General features: G+C 39.2%; 1 protein-coding gene across 16 annotated transcripts in view; it reads right to left on the bottom strand.

Moving 5' to 3' along the window:
- The window catches only part of RANBP17 (RAN binding protein 17), a 370,153-nt gene that overhangs the window by 188,629 nt on the left and 155,174 nt on the right, over window positions 1-26,350 (bottom strand). For 2 of the 16 annotated variants that reach the window (XM_089336203.1, XM_089336198.1), the window contains one exon: window positions 5,975-7,154. The exons of 11 other annotated variants lie outside the window; for them this stretch is intronic. In XM_089336203.1, coding sequence (XP_089192329.1) covers window positions 7,026-7,154 — 129 coding nt within the window. In that variant the 3' untranslated portion in view covers window positions 5,975-7,025. Of the gene's footprint in view, window positions 1-1,328; window positions 5,873-5,974; window positions 7,155-11,983; window positions 13,289-26,350 lie in introns of those variants that run through there. 3 more of the 16 variants (XM_089336200.1, XM_089336205.1, XM_089336196.1) reach the window with 2 other exon arrangements.

Here is a 26,350-nt window from a genome sequence, read left to right as displayed (position 1 = left end):
GGCCTAGAAAGAAGAACTACCTCAACAATAATGAGAAGTTCAGATTGTGGCCAATGAATATCATTTCCACACAAAGGAAAGCAGCTGATTCTGGATCTGTGGCAGGAAATATATGAGATAAATCAAGAATATCTTGTCATAGCAGATAGGAAGGAAACTATAGGAAGCTATCAAAGACTACTAGGTTTGTGTAAAAAGGATTCAGGAAAAGCTGAACTTCAATTCAACTTGAAGAAGCTTCCAATGGCTAGGAGAGGGGACAACTGAATAAGAGTACTAATTTCAGATGTGTTTATTCATTTAGAACTTATTTATTTAATTTATTTTAAGGCAAGAGAGAGACAGGGGCTATCCTTCATTTACTAGTTTACTTACTCCCCAAATTCCCCAAATGTCTGGGGCTAGGCCAAGCTGAAACCAGGGGTCAGAAACTTAGTCTGGGCCGGCGCCATGGTTCAATAGGCTAATCCTCCGCCTGCGGCGCCGGCATCCCAGGTTCTAGTCCCAGTCGGGGTGCCGGATTCTGTTGCGGTTGCCCCTCTTCCAGGTCAGCTCTCTGCTGTGGCCAGGGAGTGCAGTGGAGGATGGCCCAAGTCCTTGGGCCCTGCACCCGCATGGGAGACCAGGAGAAGCACCTGGCTCCTGGCTTCGGATCAGTGTGGTGCGCCGGCCGCAGCGGCCATTGGAGGGTGAACCAACAGCAAAAGGAAGATCTTTCTCTCTGTCTCTCTCTTTCTATCTAACTCTGCCTGTCAAAAAAAAAAAATTAAAAAAAAGGAAAAAGAAACTCAGTCTGAATCTCCCACATGAGTGGCAGGAACCCAACCACTGCCATCATCTGCTTCTACCTAGAAAATACATTATCATGAATGCTAGAATTGGGAACAGAGCTAGGACTTGAACCCAGGCACTCTGACATGGGATAAAGTTGTCCCAAGTAGTATATTAACTACTTAATATGCTTAAACCTAAAATTAGGTTAAATCCATATGTTCACAGAAATACTAAAGAAAAAAATCATTTGAAAGACATTAGGGAAAAAATCTTACATTTTTACCTGAATTAACTGCATCACTTGCACAGTGGGGTAAGTAAGTAAGCGAGTAGAGGGATCTCTTTATGCACATATCCAGCAAATAAATGAAGGAATGAGAATCAGAATATTAACATTTTTTTCAATCACTAATGATATAATGGATCTAGGCTAGGATCACTGGGGGCTGCTAATGTTGGCAACAGAAATACAACCAAACATCATAGGGTTCCTAAAAGGATACAACCTAACTTAGGAAGTGATCTTGAGAAGGAAAAAAAAAGGATCAAGCCTGAAGTCTCTAGATTTTATTAATATCAGTATTCTGAAACACAGGGACACAGCAACACGTTAAACAATGCATGGGATTTAATCAGCATAATCTAGACTGTGAGAAACTCTACAGGACAAGCCAAGCTGTTGGTTAAACATAAATTTAAAAACTATTTAAGGGGCTGTTGCTGTGGCATAGCAGGTAAAGCCAGTACTGGTTCAAGTTCCGGCTGCTCCGCTTTTGATTCAGCTCTCTGCTGTGGCCTAAGAGAGCAGTGGAAGATGGCCCAAGTCCTTGGGCCCCTGCACCTGCCTGGGGGACTCAAGAAACTCTTGGCTCCTAGTCGGTTTGGCCCTTGTGGCCATCTGGGGAGCGAGTCAGCAGATGGAAAACCTCTCTTTCTCTCTCTGCCTCTGCCTCTCTGTAACTCTGCCTTTCAAATAAATAAATAAATCTTTAAAAAAAAACTTTAAAAGAGAAGACACGATAAGTTAAATTAGAAGACATATAAAATGAACATGTGTAGAACAATTCCATGAAAACACACAAGACACTGATTAACTATGGTTTCTGGGGGCCATATTTTGATGGCTGATGGGCAGAGAGAGGAAGGAAAACCATTCATCAATTCATGTTTCTCTGTATTTCGCATTTGGTACCATGTTCCTATATTACTTCTTCTGTAAACACATTTTTTGAAAGACATAGGAAAATTACAAAAATGGCATCTTTAAATTCTAGAGGCCATCACAAACTCTTATTCTGCATGAGAATGTTAACCAGATCCCTTCTCTTCCACTACTGCCTGAATATCAGCTCACGGCAAGACGCAGACACAGGGCCCCTGAAGCAGAGAAACATAAAAAGCAGAGGAAGGCTTCAGAGAAAGAGCTGGTGCTAGAGCAATGAAGGTGGGACGATGAACTACAAACAGGCTTGTTTTGTTGTATAATTTTTTGTCTAATGTTAATATGATTTTTAACCATTTTTACTCATTATTCATATATTCATTACTTACTTGGTGCCTGGCATTGTTCTGGGAATAACAATGAATTGCACAAAAACCTGATAATCTAAGGGTGGGTATTCAGCCAAATGATTAAGATGCTGGTTAAGATTCAGATGTTCTGGCCGGTGCCATGGCTCACTAGGCTAATCCTCTGCCTACAGCGCCGGCACCCCGGGTTCTAGCCCTGGTTGGGATGCCGGATTCTGTCCTGGTTGTTTCTTTTCCAGTCCAACTCTCTGTTGTGGCCCGGGAAGGCAGTGGAGGATAGCCCAAGTGCTTGGGCCCTGCACCCGCAAGGGAGACCAGGAGGAAGCACCTGGCTCCTGGCTTCGGATTGGCGCAATGCGCCGGCCGTAGCAGCCATTTGGGAGGTGAACCAATGGAAGGAAGATCTTTCTCTCTGTCTCTCTCTCTCACTGTCTAACTCTGCCTGTCAAAAAATATAAATATATATATTTAGATGTTCATGTCCCACACAGAGTAACTGGGTTCCATTCCCAGCTCTGGCCCCTACCCTAGCTTCTTGCTAATACAGATCCTAGGTTCAAGTAATTAGATCCCTGCCACCCACAGGGGAGAGGTAGACTAAGTTCCTGGTGGCAGCCAGTAGCTCTGACTGGCTGTTGTGGGCAGTTAGAGAGTAAACTAGTAGACTGGAGCTCTGTCTCTCTGTCCCTCAAATAAAACAACAAAAGATTATAATTTATGCTCTCTTTTGGTTTACATGCTTTCAAGGGATGCAGATAAATTAAAAAGGGCGATTATTAGTCAAAATAGTAAGTGTCAAAATCTCTAGCATCAGTTCTAAGAAGGTGCGTAATAGAGACTTTAAACCAACCTGGGAACATCAATGTCATAGTTCACTGAAAATCTACTGTGAACTACCAAAGGGACAAAGGCAGAATGGAAAGTAACAATCTGTGATCCTGCATTGAAGGCACTTTGTATGAGGAACTCATATGAAAAACTGGCCTTCACTAATGCTATGTAGAGATAATAAAAGTCCGTGTTCTGAGAAAAACCTTATGATCGTGTAGCAATGTCATGCATTGTAGATTCTACATATCTGCTGTTTTTTTTAAGGTTTATTTCTTTTATTTTTTAAAAGATTTATTTATTTATTTGAAAGGCAGAGTGAGAGAGAGAGATCTTCCATACACTGGGTAATTCCCCAAATGGCTGCAATGGCTGGAGCTGGGCTGGTCTGAGACCCAGGAACTTCTTCCAGGTCTCCCACATGAGCGGCAGGGGCCCAAAGACTTGGGTCACCTTCTGCTGCTTTCCCAGACGTATTAGAAGGGAGCTGGATCTGAAGTGGAGCAGCCAGGACTCCAATAGGCACTCATCTCAGGTGCCAGCTTATGCCACAAGGCTGGCCCCTTAATTATTTATTTTGAAAGTCAGAATTACAGAGAGAAAGAGAGACGGGGAGAGAGAGAAAGATATTTTCCTTCCATCTGCTGGTGCACACCCCAGATGGCGGAAACAAGTTAGCTCTGGGTCAGGTTGAGATAGGAGCTAGGAGCTGCATCAAGGGCTCCCAGGTGGGTGCAGGGTCCCAAACACTTGGAGCATCTTCTGTTGTTTTCCCAGGCCATCGGCAGGGTGCTGGATCAGAAGCAGAGCAGTCAAAACATGAACAGGTGCCCATATGGGATGCTGGCATTGCAGGTGGAGGCTTTACCTGCTATGCCACAACACCAGCCCCACCCCCACTGATTTACTTTCAACAATATTTCATTTGAGTTGAAAACTAAAAATAATGTGGAAGGAAAGACATTTTCATGCCGAAGGAAGATTATATGGATTTTACAAGGTTGAGAAATACTAGTACAAAATCCCTTCCCTCCCGGGTTCCACTGGCAAATTGGTCCTTGAAGATGCAAATTATGTATCATTTCTTAAAGTCTTCCCTATTTCCTCCAAGCTGTCCAGCACCACTCATTAACTCCTTGTAATTGTAACATTAGAGACCCAATGCCTTGAAAATAAAATAGGGGCCGGCACCATGGCTCACTTGGCTATTCCTTCGCCTGCGGTGCCAGCATCCCATATGGGTGCCGGATTCTGTCCCAGCTGCTCCTCTTCCAGTCCAGCTCTCTGCTGTGGCCCGGGAAGGCAGTGGAGGATGGCCCAAGTGCTTGGGCTCCTGCACCCATGTGGGAGACCAGGAGGAAGCACTTGGCTCCTGGCTTCAGATCAGCGCAGCGCCGGCCATAGCGGCCATTTGGGGGGGTGAACCAATGGAAGGAAGACCTTTCTCTCTGTCTCTGTCAAATAAATAAAAAATAAATAAAAATAAAATACTGCCTGAAGGCACTTCTTAGATGACACTGCAACTACTAATGCATTTGGCCCTTTCTCACTAGATTGTCAGCTCCTGGAGCATTGGCATTGTGCGACTGACCCTGTGCTGAGTGAACCCTAAGTCACACTAATAGCTTCACAGTCATGAAACAGAAAATAATACATAGAGGGGCTTTATGGACCAAATGGGTAATGTTGTTATATATGATCTCACCAGCCACGCCTTCACAGAAACAGAATCACCATCAATGAGACTACCTTCAAGGACAGAGGATAGCATTGTATAAAAATAACAAAAACACTCTGATGATATATTTGGCAGCAAAAGCCACAACATCTCTGGAGGTCCAGCAACAGTCATTATTCTAATATTGTTCTTACATTATTCAGACACTTGGCTTTAAAATGGGCTTGAGTGTTTATTTGCTGCTCTCTATCCTCAGCTGAGTCCTCTTGAGCTATTTTTTTTTAATTATTAGTTTACTTGTTGAATTTCCCAGAGTTGCTATTCTAAACTCCTCCACACCCTCATTCCAGCCTAAGGTCCTTGATTTTCAGAGGAAGGTTGTCTCTCATTCAGCTCAGATGATTATGGCCCTATAATATTCTCTGCCTCTCCCACCCTCGCTCCCTTTCCTCTATCACCTGGACATCTCTCGGGAGGACTTTAGGTTACTCACAAGCTATTGTTCTTTTTGTTTCCTTAGTCTCCCATCTTGAAAGGTGGTCTAACGCTTAACCACAGTACTAGATGCTGCCAATACAGATTTATAAAAAAACAAAAACAAAACAAAGTCATAATAGAGCTCAGTATGGAAGGAGAGAGAGAGACATGAGCAAACAATTACAATGTATACTGTATATTTTAAAACTTCACATTTTTTTCTGCTGCCTCACCATTCCCACCAATAGGCTGTTGAACACTCAACAAGCACCAGTCTGGTAACCTTGCCACAAGTTTTCCTTTCTAATCTCTACCGATCTTGACCTAGTAGCATTTAAACCATCAATGAAATTCTCTTGCCTCTTTTCCTATGTGTTTCATGCTGACACCTACTAAAGGCACTTGCTCAGAGGTCACTGATGTCTCTGTGCTCCCCACCTGACGGCTGAGTTGGCTCCTCTGTTTGCCTTCTGCGATCTCCTCTAGGCATGCAGTGACTCTGACTCTAGGACCTGTGAGTACCACGGACTTTTCCCCTCTGTGCTTCTTCGGTGTCCTCTCCAGTGGGTGTACCTGCTTGACCATCTCATAAGAGAACATAAAGTACAATATGTCACCTCATGTCTGTACCATCACACAATTCTAAGAATCCATTCACAAGCAGACCTTAACAACCTTATTTTCAGGTTTCTTCTTCTTCTTTTTTTTTTTTTTTTTTTTAAAGATTTATTCATTTGAAAGGCAGAGTGACAGAGACAGAGAGAAAGTAATTTCTCATCTGCTGGTTCACTCCTCAAATGACTGGAATAGCTAGGGCTGGGACAGGCACCAGGAGCTCCATCCTAGTCTCTCACGTGGGTGATAGAATCAGTAGGGAGACGGACTGGAAGCAGGGCAGCCAAACTTGAGCTGATGCTGTAAACCACAGGCTGTGCCATGAGGTCTGGCCCCTTTAGGCTTCCTCTTATTTTGATAATCAAGGTTTTTGGAAATCCTTATCATCAAGACATACAGATTTTCATTTGCAATTTCCTTTGTGTCTAGGAAACCAGATTATCCTAAAGCTATGAAGTTATTATTTAAGTTAGTCCTTAATAATTAGTGGAAGAAAAAAAAGATACTAAATCCTAGTAAAGGTAGTTGCCATAACTTATTTGCAGGAAGGTATTCAAGGTCTAAGATGACAAGTGAATTTTGGCAGGTACCAAAATAAGAAAATTGATCTAGTGATCTCTAGATCAGAAACTCTGATAGTAACTGAACTTTAAAATTGTGATCTATAGTAGTTGATAATACTGTATGTTGTAAGAACATATTCTTGTGAAGTTCCTCTCAGACTGTGGATTTTTATTTTTAAAGATGGTCTTTATTATTAGATGGAACTTACACACCAAAAAGAAATTCTTAAGAGATCTTCTCACTATAATACAAACTGCTGAGAATAAACACCTTTTTCCTTGGAGTTCCAGACAAGAGCCTGAAATAGTCAAAGGTATTTACATTCTAGGTTTAACAAGGTAGCTTGTATAGACATGCTATCATAAGTTACAAGGATGACACGGGAGACATATGCATGGAGATTAAAATAACAAAACTCGTGGTAGGCATTCAGCCTAGTGGCTAAGATGCTGGTCAAGATGCCTGTGTCCAATAACGCAATACTTGGGATCAATACCCAGCTCCAGCTCCTGAATCCAGCATTCTGCTAATGCAGACCTTGGGAGGGAGTAGTGATGGCTCAAATGGCTGGATTACTGCCACCCATAAGGAAGATCTGGTTTGGCTTGGTCCAGGCCTGGTTGTTGCGTGCATCCGAGGAGTGAACCAGCAGATGGAAACATCCACATGCGCTCCCTCTTTCTCTCTCCTACTCAAATAAATAAAATAACAAAATTGGGTAAGAAGCAGATCTGGGACTCTAACCAATGATTGTTTCTAAAGAATACATAAAATAGCGTTTTAGAAAAGTAAATGTTTCTTAAATTCAAGGGTGGCTTTACTTGAACTAGTAAGTATAATCACAGTCTCAGAGTACAAGTCAAAACACAGAAGTGTTATACTGTCTTTCCTCCTCTATCTTGAAATTCAACAAACTGCAAACAATGATCATGTTGTTATTAACTTCAAAATCCTCAAAACCCAGTGGTACACTTTTTTATTGCTATATTACTTTCTAACAGAAAGTAAAAAGTGCAATGGACTTTCTAAAAACGTGTTCAACCAGAAATTGTAAGTCAATAGTATTTTCTTACTTGGTTCACTTGATCAATCCAATTTTCAACTTTTCCTTGTATGCTTAATTTAGGAAAAAAGATGGATTTTAATTTTACATTTTGTAAATATATATTATTTGGTTTTTAAAAATATTTATTGATTTATGTTAAAGACACAAAGAGAGAAAGATCTTCCACCCACTGGTTAACTGCTGAAATGGCTGCAACAGCCAAGTCTGGGCCAGGCTGAAGCCAGGAGCCAGGAGCCATCCTAGTCTCCCCATGGGTGGCAGGGTCCCAAATACCTGGCTCATCCTCCGCTGCCCTCCCAGGTGCATTACCAGGGAGCTAGATGGGAAGCAGAGCTGACTTGAATCAGCATTCTGATATGGGATGCTGGCATTGCAAGTGGCAGCTTAACCCACTGTGCTACAACACCTGTCGTTCTTATTTGATTTTAAAAAGCCACAAATAATTCCTCTGAAGTTCTCCTATTGTACTGCAGAAAAAGCAACTTATCTTAACAGAGGAAGAATAAAGCAAGACCAGGATTTAAATCCAGTCCCAGCTAAATTTGAGTTTTGGTAATTATTAACTTTTAAGTCTCATTTTTCTTATCTGCAAAGGCACTTAACAGGCACTTAAGAAGAATGACCTGAGATACTATGAAAAGCTACCAGTATCTAAAGCAGAGGAGAAGACAACAAAAGGAAACCTTTAAAATCAGCCTTCTTTTTAGAATTTAAAGTCTGAAAAATAGTGTATAAATGAATACAAACAAGGTTTTTACACCTATGCAGTGGTAAAGCCACAGATAACAGCACATAAAAGTGTACCTAATAAAAAACTAGAAATGAACAAAGATTCTGAAACACAATTCATAAAAGATCAATAAACAAAGAGATGCTCAATGGCATAAAATGTATTTTTAGACAGAATGAATCTTTATTAAACATTTTATATTGAAGTTGCGAAGACTGGATTTAAAGTGTCCAGATAGCCTTCATCCGGGTTCTCCTAACCTGGCATATCTGTCAAAATTATATCATCAATATTGGCATAACACTACCATCTAAAGACTTTATTTGGGTTTTGCCAGTTTTCTCACTAATGTCCTCACCTTCTCTTCTAAGATCCAGTCCAGGACTCCACCAGCATTTAGTTATCATGTCTCCTTGGTCTCTCTAGTCTGTGGTAGCCTTTTAGACTTTCCTTGTTTTTCATGTCTTTGACATTTTTAAAGAGTACTCATCCAGTATTTTGTAGAATTTCTTTTATTTTGGTCTTGTTAGATATTTTCCCAAGATTAAAGTAGTATTGGTTATAGAAAATAAGACTTTATCATTGATGTGTTACTGATATGGGGCCCAGAATTGGCAGGAAGTTCGGGGGAAAAAAATGAGCTGGAAGATTTTCCTACAATTTCTGTCCTGCAGCCCTGTACTTTAATTCTACCCTCTTACAATACCAATCCAGTCTGCCCACTTTCCCATGATGCATCTCCCTTTAGGAAGGATAGCTTAATTCACCTCTCCTCAATGTGGATTGAACTTAGTGATTTGATTCCAAAGAACAGAATTTTTTTTTTTTTTAAAGTGGTGATTTCAAATGAAGAAAACAAGTAGATTACATCTTAGTGAACTGTTAAAGGTTAAAATTACCGTTGCTAAGCTATGAGGTAGTGCTGTAGGGATGTAATTCTTGGCTTTTATTCAAAGTCCTTGCTCTTGAATGAGATAAGAATCCAAGGCAGAGATATAAGTAAGGTGCATAAATAAGAGCAGGATTTATTTAAAATGAAAGAGTGAGAATTCATTCAAATGTGAAAGTGGGTAACCCCCATGAAGATACTTGCCAGGCTAGGGCCAGAGCTACTTCCCAGGAGAGATGATGGGAGAAAGACAGAGAAAGTATGCTTTTCAGTTCAGCAGTCCCCTTTAGGGCAGGGAGTGGCACTCTAACTGAATAAACATAAGACATGGAGTTTGGGCAGGGTTTAGTGTGCATGAGTAGATCATTCTTATTTCTTCTATCACTGACCTATCTGGATCTTGAAAAATCTTGGATTTCTCCATCTACAAGGGATCTTCAAAAATGTAATGGAAAAATGGAATTAAAAGAAAATACACATTTTCTGTGAACTTTCTGTAGCTCCTTTCCATGTCAAGAATTACTTACTGACCTAAATATAAACACAATGTATATATTTTACTCAATTCTCAAAGTGATCTTTGATCCCCCAAAGTTTAGCTGATTTCTATGAACTTTTCCAGTTTTAACATTATATTTATGCAGACTACAGACAGAAATAAACAACAGAAGTAAATCTAAGGCAGAGAATATACTTTGTGCTAAAAGCTTTTTTTGAAATATTCAGGAGGGAAGACTGCTGAGTATGCTGAAAAAGCACCAAAAAATGCAATCAGTAGACTTCTCCTTTTTAGAGTAATTAATTTTGTTGAATCAAGGAAGCCTTCCTCTCCTGTAAAATTAATCTGCAATAACCTTATTTCATTTAAAGTTCCCCTAAATAAGAACATAATCAGAAAATCTATTCTATTGAAGTCTGGTTTTCCAATAGCATTTGCTTAGTTTGACCTATGAAGGTTAGCTTTTTTTGTTGTTTTGTTTTTGGTAAAGACAAGAAAATTGGACATAACATAATGTATACTTTTTAAAAAAAATATTTTCTTTATTTATTTGAGAGGTAGAGTTACAGACAGTGAGAGAGAGAGAGAGAGAGAGAGAGAGGTCTTCCATCCACTGGTTCACTCCCCAAATGGCTGCAATGGCTGGAGCTGCGCTGATCCGAAGCCAGGAGCCAGGTGGGTCTCCCATGCAGGTGCAGCAGCCCAAGTGCTTGGGCCATCTTCTACTGCTTTCCCAGGCCACAGCAGAGAGCTGGATTGGAAGAGGGGCAGCTGGGACTAGAATCAGTGCCCATATGAAATGCCAGCACCGCAGGCAGAGGATTAACCTGTGCCACGGCGCCGGCCCCCACAATGTACACACGTAATGAAACAGAATGTGGTACAAATATGTACAATTTTCAAGTTTATTAAACTTTTTAAAATAAAATTTCTTAAAAAAAGGAGAAATTGAGGAGTTGAGAGAGCATCTCCCTTTTATTCTACATTCCTAATAATAATATTGTTGCCATTTCCATCTTCTATATGGAATACCAGATCCAGTTCCCTGCTAATGGCCTGAGAAAAATAGTGGAAGATGGCCCAAGTGCTTAGGTTCTTGCTACCCACATGGAAGATCCAGAAGAAGCTCTTGGATCCTGGCTTCAGCCTGGCCCAAACTCAGCCATTGCAGCCACCTGGGGAATGAACCAGTGGGTGGAAGATCTCTGTCTCTCCTTCTTTCTGTAGCTCAGACTTTCAAAATAAATAAAAAAAAAATCTTAAAAAAATCAGAAGTTTAAGCTTCTTCAATGCTGGTATTATGATAAAATTACCTGTGGTTGTCTCTTTTTCTGATATTGTAACCTATTACTGTAAGAGTTTTTCAAAAATTAGATTGACCTTTTGTTTTATTTCCATTTTTTACTGCACCTTTTCAGAACTCAACTAATGCTGGACTCAATCAGAATAAATCATGCTGTACTCTGCAGAACATCTGAGCTTAATACTTAATGACACTGCATATGTTGCATGATATACTTGTAGCTATTTGTAAGTTTTTCTGAGTTCTTCAGGTTCAGGTATGAAATCTTGATTCATTAAGCATGGAGCAAAAATTAGTATCCAATGAAAGAACTAAACAAAACTGAGTATTGGAATAAAGTAGTTTGTATTACATCTTTAATGGTGTGCAAAGAAGCTGAAACATCTCAATAGTAATCTTAGAGCTAGACAAGAAAAAAAATTGGCAAATAAATCTGTTCTCTAAATAATCAGCATTTAATAGAGAAAGTTTGATACAGGTTGGGTATCCCTGATCCAAAATGCTTGTGACCATAAGTGTTTCAGATTTTGGAGTATTTGCACATAGGAGTACATAATGCAATGTCTTGGGAATGGGACACAAAATTCATTCTTTTTATATATACCTGAAACACAGTCTGAAGGTAATTTATCCAATATTTTTCATATGCTTGACTCACAGGGGGCTCAAATGTATAATTCCTCACCTGTGTGTCATGTCAGTGCCCAAACATTTGGATTTTGGAGCATATTTGGATTGGGGATGTTCAATCTGTTCCAGGAACTGAATTATTAAAAGAATCTCCTGGAGAAGTAGAGAACGCTTACAACACTAAAATGCTCAGTTCTAACATTCATAGAATCATAGACTATATAAGGGAAGAACCTCGGCTTGGGGTTAGATTCTGGGGAATTTTTTTTTTTTAATGTATAATTTTTTTTAATCTTTTATTTAATGAATATAAATTTCCAAAGTACGACTCATGGGTTACAATGGCTTCCCCCCCCCATACCGTCCCTCCCACCCACAACCCTCCCCTTTCCCACTCCCTCTCCCCTTCCATTCACATCAAGATTCATTTTCGATTATCTTAATATACAGAAGATCAGCTTAGTATACCTTAAGTAAGGATTTCAACAGTTTGCTCCCACACAGAAACATAAAGTGAAAAATAATAGATGATTTTTTTTTTAAATGATGATGAAATCAGATCAGACCTATTGTCATGTTTAATCCCAGTGAGAGTCAAGTTGGGAATTGATAATTTCTTTTTTTTTTTTTTACAGAAGATCAGTTTAGTGTACATTAAGTAAAGATTTCAATCGTTTGCACCCCCATAGAAACACAAAGTGAAATATACTGTTTGAGTACTCGTTATAGCATTAAGCCTCAATGTACAGCACATTAAGGACAGAGATCCTACATGAGGAGTAAGTGCACAGTGACTCCTGTTGTTGACTTTACCAATTGACACTCCTGTTTATGGCATCAGTAATCTCCCTATGCACCAGTCATGAGTTTCCAAGGCTATGGAAGCCCCTTGAGTTCTCCGACTCTTATCTTGTTTAGACACGGTCATAGTCAAAGTGGAGGTTCTCTCCTCCCTTCAGAGAAAGGCACCTCCCTCTTTGAAGACCTGTTCTTTCCACTGGGATCTCACTCACAGAGATCTTTTTGCCAGAGTGCCTTGGCTTTCCATGCCTGAAATACTCTCATGGGCTTTTCAGCCAGATCCGAGTGCCTTTAGGGCTGATTCTGAGGCCAGAGTGCTATTTAGGACATCCGCCATTCTATGAGTCTGCTGAGTATCTCACTTCCCATGTTGGATCACTCTCCCCTTTATTTATTCTATCGGTTAGTGTTAGCAGGTACTAGACTTGTTTATGTGCTCCCTTTGACTCTTAGTCCTTTCATTATGATCAATTGTGAACTAAAATTGATCACTTGGAATAGTGAGATGGCATTGGCACATGCCACCTTGATGGGATTGAACTGGAATCCCCTGGTATGGAGAAACATTAATGTATAATTATACACATAGAAGATAATACAGCCACTAAAATAATTTTTCATTTCTGCAGATGTTTTGGGGATTATCTCTGGTGTTGATAACTTTCTTCTTCCATGTTCCTTTTGTGCTCAGCACAAGTTTCAGCTGATCATGATTCTTTGTCCAGCAGAATAATCCAAAGCAAAAGTCTCCGTGGTCTGAGCCTTGGTCCTGACCACATGGGTTGCTGTCATCATCCATTAGCTTTTCTCACTAGGAGGCACTCCAGAGGAGCTCCATCTTAAGAAACCAGAGTAAACTTCCGCAGTAAACTCTTCTTCTTGGTAGTTCATTGGCAAGAGAAGCCTAAAAAGTGAGTAGCAGTTTCAACTTCCAGTTCAGTCGTGTCATTAGTGGTAAACTATTTCTCCACTAAATACTAAGTCCTCCAATCTAGCACAGAGTCTAGAGTCATTTTTGGAAAGCAAAAATAGCTAAGACCTGGAACCAACCTAAATGCCCATCAACGATAGACTGGATAAAGAAATTATGGGATATGTACTCTTTAGAATACTATACCGCAGTAAGAAACAACGAAATCCAGTCATTTGTAACAAAATGGAGGAATCTGGAACACATCATGCTGAGTGAAATAAGCCAGTCCCAAAGGGACAAATACCATATGTTCTCCCTGATCGGTGACGACTGACTGAACACCAAGAGGGAAACCTGTTGGAGTGAGGTGGACACTATGGGAAATGGTGGCTTGATCAGCATAGCCCTGACTGTTAATGAACAACTTAATACATTATCCCTCTTAGTAGTTTTTTTATCTGTTCTACTTAATATGACTGGTTTAGATCTGTAATTGATGCACAGTTATTCTTAAGTGTTGAAAATTAACTGAAATGTGATCCCTGTTGAACATGGTGGTGGGAATGGGAGAGGGAAGAGATGTATAATTTGGGACATGCTCAGGCTGACTTGCCCCAAGTGGTGGAGTTGGAAGCATACCAGGGGATTCCAATTCAATCCCATCAAGGTGGCATGTACCAATGCCATCTCACTGTTCTAGGTGATCAATTTCAGTTCACAGTTGGTCATGGTGAAGGGACTGGGAGTCAAAGGGAGCACATAGACAAGTCTAGTACCTGCTAACGCTAACTGATGGAGTAAATAAAAGGGAGAGTGATCCAACATGGGAAGTGAGATACTCAGCAGACTCATAGAATGGCAGATGTCCTAAATAGCACTCTGGCCTCAGAATCAGCCCTAAAGGCATTCGGAGCTGGCTGAAAAGCTCATGAGAGTATTTCAGGCATGGAAAGCCAAGACACTCTGGCAAAAGATCTCTGCGAGTGAGATCCCAGTGGAAAGAACAGGGCATCAAAGAAGGAGGTACCTTTCTCTGAAGGGAGGAGAGAACCTCCACTTTGACTATGACCTTGTCTAAACAAGATAAGAGTCAGAGAACTCAGAGGGCTTCCATAGCCTTGGAAACTCATGACTGGAGCATAGGGAGATTACTGATGCCATAGACAGGAATGTCAATTGGTAAAGTCAACAACAGGAGTCACTGTGCACTTACTCCTCATGTAGGATCTCTGTCCTTAATGTGCTGTACATTGAGATTTAATGCTATAACGAGTACTCAAACAATATATTTCACTTTGTGTTTCTATGGGGGTGCAAACTGTTGAAATCCTTACTTAATGCATACTAAACTGATCCTCTGTAAAAAAAAAAAAAAAAAAAAAAGAAAAAAAAAGAAATTATCAATTCCCAACTTGACTCTCACTGGGATTAAACATGACAATAGGTCTGCTCTGATTTCATCATCATTTAAAAAAAATCATCTATTATTTTTCACTTTATGTTTCTGTGTGGGAGCAAACTGTTGAAATCCATACTTAATGTATACTAAGCTGATCTTCTGTATATTAAGATAATCGAAAATGAATCTTGATGTGAATGGAAGGGGAGAGGGAGTGGGAAAGGGGAGGGTTGTGGGTGGGAGGGACGGTATGGGGGGGAAGCCATTGTAATCCATAAGTCGTACTTTGGAAAATTATATGCATTAAATAAAAGTTAAAAAAAATAAAAATAAAAAAAATAAAAAAAAAGAAAAAAAAAGAAAAAAAAAATGAAACCTTTTGACATTAGGGTGGTGTCTTCAGAATAAAGTCCATTTTCTGAACTAATGACTAATATTTTCTTGCAAAGTCAAAACTGAGGTATGAAGTGGGGTGGTATTTCTCATGATCATACTCCAAGACCAATGTACAAAATTTTTGCTTTCCAAAAATGACTCTAGATTCTGGGGAATTTTTAAGGTAGATTCTAAGCTTAAGTTTCTATGACTGAATTGTTTCTTCATGATTGTACATACAAATTAAAAAGCCAACTTTTTTCCCCCTCATTTGAGAGGGAGAGAGGAAAACACAGAAAGGGAAATGGCTCTCATCCACTGGTTTCACTCCCTAAATGCTTGCAATGGCTGCAGCAGGAGCCAGAAACAAAGAATATAATCCAGGCATACCACATGGATGGCAGGAATCCAACCACTTGAGCCATCACCTGCTGCCTCCCAGAGTCTGCACTGGTAGAAACCTGGAACTGGGAGCTGGAGCAGGTAATCAAACCAGGCACTCTGACATGAGATATTGATGTTTTAACTGCCAACCCATGCTAATTTTAATAACAGAAGTAGTCTTGGAATTTATAAAATCTTTTAGCATATTACGCTTTATTAAATTTATCCCATTTCTTAAGCAAACACCAGAAAATATGTATTTTGATCCTAATTTCTATATTTTTCCTAGGAGTTATTAATATCGAAATTTGTATTCTAATGAATTTTTTTTTTTTTTTTTTTTTTTTTTACAGGCAGAGTGGACAGTGAGAGAGAGAGACAGAGAGAAAGGTCTTCCTTTGCCGTTGGTTCACCCTCCAATGGCCGCCGCGCCGGCGTGCTGCGGCCAGCGCACTACGCTGATCCGATGGCAGGAGCCAGGTGCTTCTCCTGGTCTCCCATGGGGTGCAGGGCCCAAGCACTTGGGCCATCCTCCACTGCACTCCCGGGCCACAGCAGAGAGCTGGCCTGGAAGAGGGGCAACCGGGACAGAATCCGGTGCCCCGACCGGGACTAGAACCCTGTGTGCTGGCGCCGCAAGGCGGAGGATTAGCTTAGTGAGCTGCAGCGTCGGCCTCTAACGAACTTTTAGTATCAATTTATAACTTGCATTTATATTCTAATACTATTTTTAGTGCTTTACCAAAAAACTCATCTATCCCTTTAAAAACCATCACAAAATATTTTTAATATTTTTTGTTTCTGGAATATATGTATATAGTATTTCTTTAACAAAATGAACTCTCAAATTTAACTTATAAAGTGCCTTATCAACCGTAGCTTATTTAAGTGGTCATATTTATTGTTAGCATACAGATTTCAAAATGATTTATGCTTACTAAACATGAAGTGACATTTCCATCAGTTATTGCTCATAAAAGTCTATGACTTATCTTTTAGTTCTTAGAAAAATGTATGTTAATAATGATAAAATAGTTGTAAACGTAGATGTTACATAACATCATAAAGACACAGAGATACATGCGCATACATGCACACTCATACAAGTAATAGAGCTCACTTCAGGTGGCAATCTAGAATGTTACCTATTATTTCTGTTTCTGTTCCTTTTACTTGAATTTTCATATAATTATCTTTATTAATACTCTGTATCCTTAACAACTAGAAAGAATAATCAAATCAGTAAATACTTAATGGCTCATGCTATGTACTACATGCTAAAAACTCAAGTGTGTTTTTTTCTAAAGCAGCAGGGAACTTAACTCTAAAGAGAGGTTCTAGATTCAGACAAGATGAAATAAGTAAACTATATCCTGTCTCTTGCACTAAAATATAAACTCTGGGTAGAAAATATAGAGAAGGAATCTGGGGACTTTAAAAAATAAATAAATAATAGTGGGCAAATTAGAGGAAGAAACCAGAATTCACAATACTATTAAATGAGTAGTAACTTTCATTTTTTCCCCTTACTCTCACCATATATTACCCAAAGGCAACCTTAAACCTACAAATATGTACTGGAAGCAGAATGAGAGAACATGCAAAGAAGCTGTCACTTTGTGGCCTATGGGCCACGGGGATGGGACTCAGAAGGCACAATTGGAGTGAAGGAAATCCTTTGTCTTCTTTTTGTTAGCTCTGCCCAAGTGCCTAGATGATGTCACAGATATGCAGTAGTATGGAAGTTTGGGGTGGGAAATGACAACTAAAAGCCTTTCTCTGTGACCAGGAGAGCTATGGTCTTAAGAAGATGCAACAAGAGCTGACATTGTGGCACAGTGGCTTAAGCCACTGACTGTGCCGGCATCCCCTACGAGTGCTGGTTCCCACCCAGCTCCCTGCTAATATGCCTGGGAGAAGCAGTGGAGGATGGTCCAAGTACACATTGGGCTTCTGCCATCCATGGCCCAGCTCTGGCTGTTGTGACCATTTGGGAGTTTATCAGTGGATGGAAAAATCTCACATTCTCTGTAACTTTGTTTTTCAAATAAATAAACATTAAAAAAAGAAGATGGACCAAATCTGCATAGTCTTTTTTTCCTGTTTTCCCTCTTGGTTTTTGGCCCTGGAAGCAGACACAGCTGCAGTAAATCTATTGGCACAACAAAAAACTACATCCCAGACTTTTGGTCAGAGAATTATATAAAATAGAAGTTCTAGGAAACAGTAAAGTGCTGAGGATACCACAAAAAGGAAGGAACTCAAAAAACCTATCCCATAAAGGGATCTATGATTACCTGGGCTCAACAATTTCTGTATAAATCTAATACTAAATAGCTCACTAAAATCTTTCAGTACTTTACTGTACTATGACACTGGCCAGGTCCCAACTTGCCATTGAGCAGCACAGACACTAGATAGATCCTAATGGCACTGAAAGGCTTTGAAATTCAACTGACAACTGAACCACAACCCACAAAAGCAGAGTCAGAATTGGTTTTGAACCTAATGAGGTCAAGTGACTGCCAAAGCAAACAGAAAATTAACATTCTTGTAAGGTTTAAAACAAGACCCAGAATCTCATCACCTAATATTCAAAATGTCTGGGAAACAATCCAAAATCGCTTTTCATAAAAAGAACTAGAAACATTTTAAAGTTTCCAGGGAAAAGAAAATCAATGATGACAGCCCTGTAACTATTAAAATCACCCGCCAAAAAGTAAAAGCACTCTTAAAATGAACAGGAAGACAGAAATTCTCATTAAAACAACATACACAAAAGAAGCTAGTAGAAATTTTAGAAATAAAAAATACACCGAGGCCGGCGCCGCGGCTCACTAGGCTAATCCTCTGCCTGTGGCGCCAGCACCCCGGTTCTAGTCCCGGTCAGGGCGCCGGATTCTGTCCCCATTGCTTCTCTTCCAGTCCAGCTCTCTGCTGTGGCCTGGGAAGGCAGTGGAGGATGGCCCAAGTGCTTGGGCCCTGCACCCCATGGGAGACCAGGAGAAGCACCTGGCTCCTGCCTTCGGATCAGCGCGGTGCGCCGGCCGTGATGGCCATTGGAGGGTGAACCAATGGCAAAGGAAGACCTTTCTCTCTGTCTCTCTCTCTCTCACTGTCCACTCTGCCTGTCAAAAAAAAAAAAAAAAAAAAAATCAATCAAACTAAAAGGCAGTATGGGAAGAATTAAGGAATAAAGAAGATATAAAACATATAGAAAATAAATAGCAAAATGGCAGAACTAAATCCTTCATTATTGGTAATAACTTTAAATGTAAATAAATTAAACTTACAAATTAAAAGACAGATTGACAGGATGGATTTAAAAAAGCTAAAAGCTTTCTTCATATGACTAAGTTACAGTGTAATATCATTTCATTTCAGCATACAGGACTTCCTTTATCATTTCTTTCTTTCTTTCTTTCTTTCTTTTTTTTTTTTTTGTGACAGGCAGAGTGGACAGTGAGAGAGAGAGAGACAGAGAGAAAGGTCTTCCTTTGCTGTTGGTTCACCCACCAATGGCCTCTGCGGCCGGTGCGCTGTGGCTGGTGCACCGCGCCGATCCAAAGCCAGGAGCCAGGTGCCTCTCCTGGTCTCCCATGGGGTGCAGGGCCCAAGCACTTGGACCATCCTCCACTGCATTCCCGGACCACAGCAGAGAGCTGGCCTGGAAGAGGGGCAACCGAGACAGAATCCGGCACCCTGATCGAGACTAGAACCCGGGGTGCTGGCGCCGCAAGGCGGAGGATTAGCCTAGTGAGCTGCGGCGCCAGCCTATCATTTCTTATAAGGCAAGTCTACTAATGATGGATTGATTTACCTTGGGTTTGCTCATTTGTTTTTTGATGCTGTTGTTAATTTTTTAAAAATCTGAGGATGCTTGCTTGCCATTGGTGGAATGTAAATTAGTACAGCTTTAGGCAAAACAGAATAGGTGAAATTCTCAAAAAATTGAAAATAGAACTACCATATGATCCAGCAATATATATGGAATATATATATACACACACAAAGGAAATAACATCAGTATGTTGAAGAGATAGCTGCTCTCCCACTGCAGCATTATTTACAACAACCAAGATGCAGAATCAATGTCTATCAACCTACATGTCCATCAATAGATGAGTAGATAAAGAAAATGTGGCATAAAGAAAATGTGGTATATAAACACATGTGAAATATTGGTCAGCCTTATAAAGAAGGAAATCCTGTCATTTGGGACAACATGAATGCCTCTGGAAGATATTATGTTAGGTGAAATACAATGCCCACAGAACAACAAATACTGTATCATTTCACATATGGAATCTAAAAAAAAAAAAAAAAAAAACAAAAAACAACTCAGTAGTAGACAGTAGAATGGTAGTTACCAGGAGTTGGAGGGTTAAGATCTTGGGGAAACAGTAGTTAAATGATACAAAATTTTAGTTGGCTAGAGAGAGAGAACAAGTACAAAAGATATTTACTGCATAAATGGCAACTATGGTTAATAGCAGTGAATTGTATTCTTGGAAAAAATGAGCTTTATTAAAAACTAAAAAAAAAAAAACACACAAGAATAGGTAGGATACAGTTGGTGCTGTGGTACAGTAGATCTGTCTACTGCCTATGATGCTGGCATCCCAATTGGGCACCAGCTGGAATCCTGGCTGCTCTACTTCCAATCCAGTTCCTTGTTAATGCAACAGTGGAAAATGGGTTCCTGCCATCCACATGAGAGACCCAGATAGAGTTCCAGTCTCCTGGCTTCAGCCTTGCCCAGCCCTGGCTGTTGCAGTGATCTGGGGAGTGAGCCAGTGATGGAAGCTCTTCCTCCTCTTTCTCTCTCTGACTCTCCCTCCCTCTCTGTACCTCTGCCTCAAATGAATAAATAAATAAATCTTAAAAAATACACTCAAAAGAATAGGTAGGAAATTGCTAACTATGTTGACTGCTAGGAGGTATGGGGGTGGGTTAGGCAGAACTACCCACAGATATAAAAATGTATTGTAAGTTTTTTTATTAAATAGTTTAGTATTGGCACAAGAATAAGCCATCAGATCAATGGGACAAAATAAAGCCTTCAGAAGCAGATCCAATCATATATAAAAATGCAATATGTAATAAAAGTAGTATCTTAAATTACTGGGACAAATATGCTCTGTTTAATACTTAGCATAAGAACTATGGAACAGCCATTTTGAAAAAGATAAAAGATACATTCCTCCTTTCCTATCTTAGAATAAACTACAGTGGATCAGAAATGTAAATATAAAAAGTAAAATTACACAAACATCAAAAGAAAACATCATTGAATTCCTCTAAGACCCACATTTAAGAAACAGCTTTTCTAATTATGACTAAAATCCCAGAAGCAATCAAAGAAAAGGTTGATAGATTTGACTAAATAATAACAAACGCATGGTCAAAAACAACTGAGAGACAAGGAAAAAATACTCACATCCTTTATTACGGATTAAATCCTTTATTCAGAACTTTTTTAGATTGAAGGAAAATGACCTACAGAAATCCTATAGGAAAATGAGCAAAGACTTCAACAAATAACTCAAAAAAGATAAAATGACCCTTAATCACTGAAAACATATGCAATTTCATACATATAAAAATGAAAACTAGGGACTGGCATTGTGATGTAGTAGGTAATACTGCTGCCTATGATACCAGCATCCCATACGGGTGCCAGTTCGTGTTCCAGCTGCTCCATTTCTGATCTAGCTCCCTGATAATGGCATGTAAAAAGCAGTGCAAGATGGCTCAAGTGCTTGGGCCCCTGCCACACACGTGGTAGACCTGGATGAAACTCCTGGCTTGGCCTAGCCTAGTGCTGGCCATTGCAGCCATCTGGGAATGAACCAGCAGATGGAAGATCTCCCCTTCTATTCTCTCCTTCTCTCTCTCTGTAACTCTGACTTTCAAATAAATAAATAAATCTTTAAAAAATGAAAAAACTCCAATGAAATTCCATTTTTCACTCATCAAACTGGCAAAAATTCAAAAGCTTGACAATACATTCTGTTGGTGAGGTAGTGAAGGGACAAGTAACTGTATATGCTGCTGATGGAAATGGAAAACAGTGTCATCTCTATGGAGAGGAACTGGTCAACATCTAACCAATCATATATAAGAGTATTTCAAAGAGTTCATCGGAAAAGTTCATGGAAAAATAATTCTGTTGCAAAAAAGTTTTAAATTCATACTTATTTTTTCATAATATATATAAATATTTTAAAATTTTTTTGACAGGCAGAGTGGATAGTGAGAGAGACAGAGAGAAAGGTCTTGCTTTCCACTGCCTTCCCGGGCCACAGCAGAGAGCTGGCCTGGAAGAGGGTCAACCGGGAAAGAATCCAGCGCCCCGATCGGGACTAGAACCTGGTGTGCCGGTGCCGCTAGGTGGAGGATTAGCCTATTAAGCTGCGGCGCCGGCCCATAATATATATTTCTGTAGTATAAATTTTCCATGAAATTTTTGAAGACCCTCATATAACTAAACCTCAAAACAGAATCTCTGTATGAGTTTACCCTGGATATACATCTATAGTAATATGAAAACATGTTTGACATTTTCATGGAGTGTCACTGATAACTGCCAAGCATATGGATTGGTTGAATAAACTACGATATATACACTAAATGAAGTATTACACATATATAAATCAGAATATGGAATGGTTCCCAAGAGACATAAAAAAGAGAAAAAAGTAAAATGCAAATGTATACACAGACATGTGCATATATACATACGTATGTATGTATATCATGCCCTAACTTTCGTGTACAAAAGAAGGAAACTTTTTTTAAAGTACATGTAATAGTTTATTACTACAAAAAGGAAAACAAAAGCATAAACTAGGGAACAATCCAGTTAGTTGCCTACAAGTGCTTGGGGAAACTGTATAGAAAGAACACAGGCAGAATTGACATATCTCTGGTTATGCTTTTATGTATAGTTTGGCTTTTGAAAGCATGGCAATATTCTACATATTCCAAAAATAAAATAAATAACTAATAATGAGGAGTTACTAAAACTGACAGCAAACACATGAACTTAACAGTATTTCTGTGAACACCATAGCCAAACCAAAGGGAAAGATGGGAGAGAAGAGAAGAATGACTAATCTGAAGTAATTTTTAAATACAGTATTTAACAACACATTCTCATTGTTTGAGAGGCAGAGACAGGGACAGAGAGTCAGACACATGGAAATCCCATCCATTGTTTCACCCCCCAAATGCCTATAGTGGCTGTGGCTGGGCTAGGCGAAATCGGAGCTGAAAATTAAATCCAGGTATTCTACATGGGTGTTAGTAACACAACCACTTCAGCCATCATCTGTTGCCTCTCAGGGTCTGTAACAGCAGGAATCTGGAATTGGGAGTAGGGACTCAAACCCAGGCACTTTGATACAGGATATGGGTATCTTAAGTCTTATCCCAACATGTCCTCATTTTTGGGGTAGAAGGAGAGGGAGTACTGCAAACGAATCCAAAACTCTTTTAGCAGAGATTTTTTAAATTGCAAACCCATTCAGAAACTGATCTAGGTATACTAAAGGGCTGAACAAATGGGTAGGTAAGCTGATATTAGTGGAGGTTCTCACTGTGGAAAAAGGAATATACAAACATGGCCTCTTCTTCAATGCTGTTGAAGGAGAGAACTGTTTAAGGCAAAGAGTATATACGGATAAATCAGCAATGGATTCTCTTAACTCATGACATCTGATTCAGCTATGAAAATTGAAAATCAAAATGACACCTACTCATCTGGTAGCAGCTAATTTAAAACCCAGTGTGTTCCTTCTTTATCTAAAAGGAGGCAAAGAAACTCCATTAGAAATTTGTTCTTCAGGGCCAGCATTGTGGTACAGAGTTAAAGCCATCGCCTGAGACACTGGCAGCCCATATCAGAGAGCTGGTTTGAATCCCAGCTGCTCTGCTTCTGACCCAACTCCCTGCTAGTGCTGAAAAATAAAGGCCAGGGAAAATGTTACATCACCTCCATGGGAAAAATAACACATCACTTACATTGGAATAACAAATGAAATGACTGTGGAATTTTCATCAGAAATCATGCATTCAGATGAAAGTGCAGCATTGTTATGGAGAAATTAGAGAAAAAAATTCTTCATGAGTCTATTTGAAATGACATCCTCACAGAAAGGAAAACTATAAAATTTCATTGTCAGTGGACCCACCTTGTAAGAAATGCTAGTTTTTTTCAAACAGAAAATAAATGATGTCAGAAAAAAAAACAGCAATATCAGGAATGAAAGAAGAGGAAACAGAAAGGATAAATATGTATCTGGATAAATATATTAGACTTTTATTTGTCTCTTATACTCAGCAAAATATAATGGTCTAAAAGAAAACTTGTATTATCTAAAGAGTTTTCAATGTGTGAATAAAAATATCTACCATACAACTAAAACACAAAGAATAAAGGATAAAAGGACTTATATTCCTCCTTAAATGGGAAAATATTAATTTTAAGTAGATTGTGAAAAGTTAAATATGTATGTTACAATTCCTACAGCAACCATGAAAAAAAATCCATTTGAAGATACATAGTAAGAAACATTCAATAGATACAATGGAAAGCTATAAATATTTAAAGAATCTAAAAAGAAGCAGAAAAGAATTAGAACTTAAATGCAGACGGAAAAAACAGTAAACAAACAAAGATCTAAGTCCAGACATCAATAATTGTATGCAAACGGTATAAATACATAACGAAGAGATAGCACAAAAAACAAGATCCAGTGATATTATGTCTACCAGAAAAGCACATAGTTTAGGGGCAAGCATTTGGCGTAGCAGTTAAAATTCCCATGTCCCATATCAGAGTATCTGGGTGTCATACCCTGTCCCAACTCCTGTCTCCACCTTTCTGCTAATGCAAATCCTAGAAGGCAGCAATGATGGCTCAAGCAACTGAGTTTCCTGCTACCCAAATATGAGACCTGGATTTTGTTCCTGGCTCCTGCCTCTAGCTGGCCCAGTTCTGGCCATCATTGTTGGTACGAAGGGAGCAAACCGACAGATAGGAGCTTGCTCTCTCTCTAAAAAGAGATACATGTATGTTAAAGCACAAGTGTGGAAAAAAAAAAAAAAAACTACCTTCAAAGACATATCCAAAACTATACAATTTATAGGAGATACATCATTGAGCATTCAGAAAAGATTTCTCAGAAAAGATATTAAAGTATGATCCATAAAAGAAAAAAAACAAGCAAATTAGACTTTGACCAAAATTAAAGACTCGTGCTCTTTAATGAACATGTTAAGGAAATGAAAAGACAAGTTACTCTAACCCATCAATATGTACAATTATTATATGTTAATTTAAAAATTGTATAAAACTTTAGGGATGCAAAAAAGAAACACACTCTCCTAAATTTAAAAAGGAAAACAAGCTACATACTAAGAGAAAATTTTTGCAAATCAAGTACCCGACAAAGAATTTGTACTTAAAATGTATAAGTATTCTCAGTAAGAAAAAAAGTCCTTATTTAAAAATGGGCAAAAGACTTGAACATTTTTTAGGAGGACATATAGGAAACAATTAAGAACATGAAAAATGTTCAACATCATTGCCCATTAGGAAAATGCAAACTAAAACTCAATGGGATGCCTTACAATACTGTTAAAATGGCAAAACAAAAAAATACCAAAAACTAAACCAAGCAAACACAAAAAACCTTGCTGGCATTTACAGAAGTTAAGGTTGTACTAGAATATAGGTAAAATTGGAGAGATTTTACATCTCCACAATATTGAGATCAAATGCCCTAATATTTAATGACCTACAACTAAAATAAAAGATATTCAATTACCATACTTGGAAAGATTACAATGAAGGACAATGACAGTAGAAGTAGAAGATTGCAAACTGCAATCCATGTAATTTTTGTTTTTCTTTTACTAGTAATTTCACTTTTAGGACTTATAGTAGACATTTTTGCAGAACATGTATGTTCCAGCATGTGTACTGCAGCAACAATGTAATTTTGAAAAATCTAAGCATCCATGTTGGAGACAAGTTAAAGTATGGGGCATCTATAAGATTACCATGTAGGCCGGCACCACGGCTCACTAGGCTAATCCTCCACCTAGCGGCACCAGCACACTGGGTTCTAGTCCTGGTCAGGGCGCCGGATTCTTTCCTGGTTGCCCCTCTTCCAGGCCAGCTCTCTGCTGTGGCCCGGGAAGGCAGTGGAGGATGGTCCAAGTGCTTGGGCCCTGCACCCCATGGGAGACCAGGAAAAGCACCTGGCTCCTGCCTTCGGATCAGCAGGGTGCGCCGGCCGCAGCGCACCAGCGGTGGCGGCCATTGGAGGGTGAACCAACGGCAAAGGAAGACCTTTCTCTCTGTCTCTCTCTCTCACTATCCACTCTGCCTGTCAAAAAAAAAAAAAAAATATTACCATGTAGTCATTTAAAAAAAGAGATCTAAATATGTGAATAAGGATGAAAGGGCCACTCTAAAGGAAAAACTAAATTTCCACATGGGGCAGTTCATGTTAACTGGAAAAACTGACATTAGTTTTGCTATATTTAATTTGGGGAGGAGGAGACAGGAGACAAACTGTGTTGTAAAAATACGGATGATCTCAAAGGCATCATATTAAATTAAAGAAATTAGCTTCTAAAGTCAAATTCCACGAGATTCCATTTATATGACATTCTGGAGAAAGTGGGTGAGAACGAATCAGTGGTTGCCAGGGATCAGAGACAGAGACAGAGCAAGTGTGTGGCAGCATGAGTATTTTTTGTTTATTTGTTTAGGTAATAGAACTATTCTATATCCTGATTGTAGTAGTAGATATACCTGAGTTAAAATTCACAGAACAGTACATTTAAAAAGTGAATTTTACTACATATAAATTTAAAAAGGA

Source organism: Oryctolagus cuniculus, chromosome 6 (genome assembly GCF_051225735.1).
Source record: "Oryctolagus cuniculus isolate XC-2025 breed Fujian yellow rabbit chromosome 6, ASM5122573v1, whole genome shotgun sequence".
Lineage (NCBI taxonomy): Eukaryota > Metazoa > Chordata > Mammalia > Lagomorpha > Leporidae > Oryctolagus > Oryctolagus cuniculus.
Note: the sequence above shows the minus strand (reverse complement) of the source record. Positions and strands in the feature narration are given on the sequence as shown.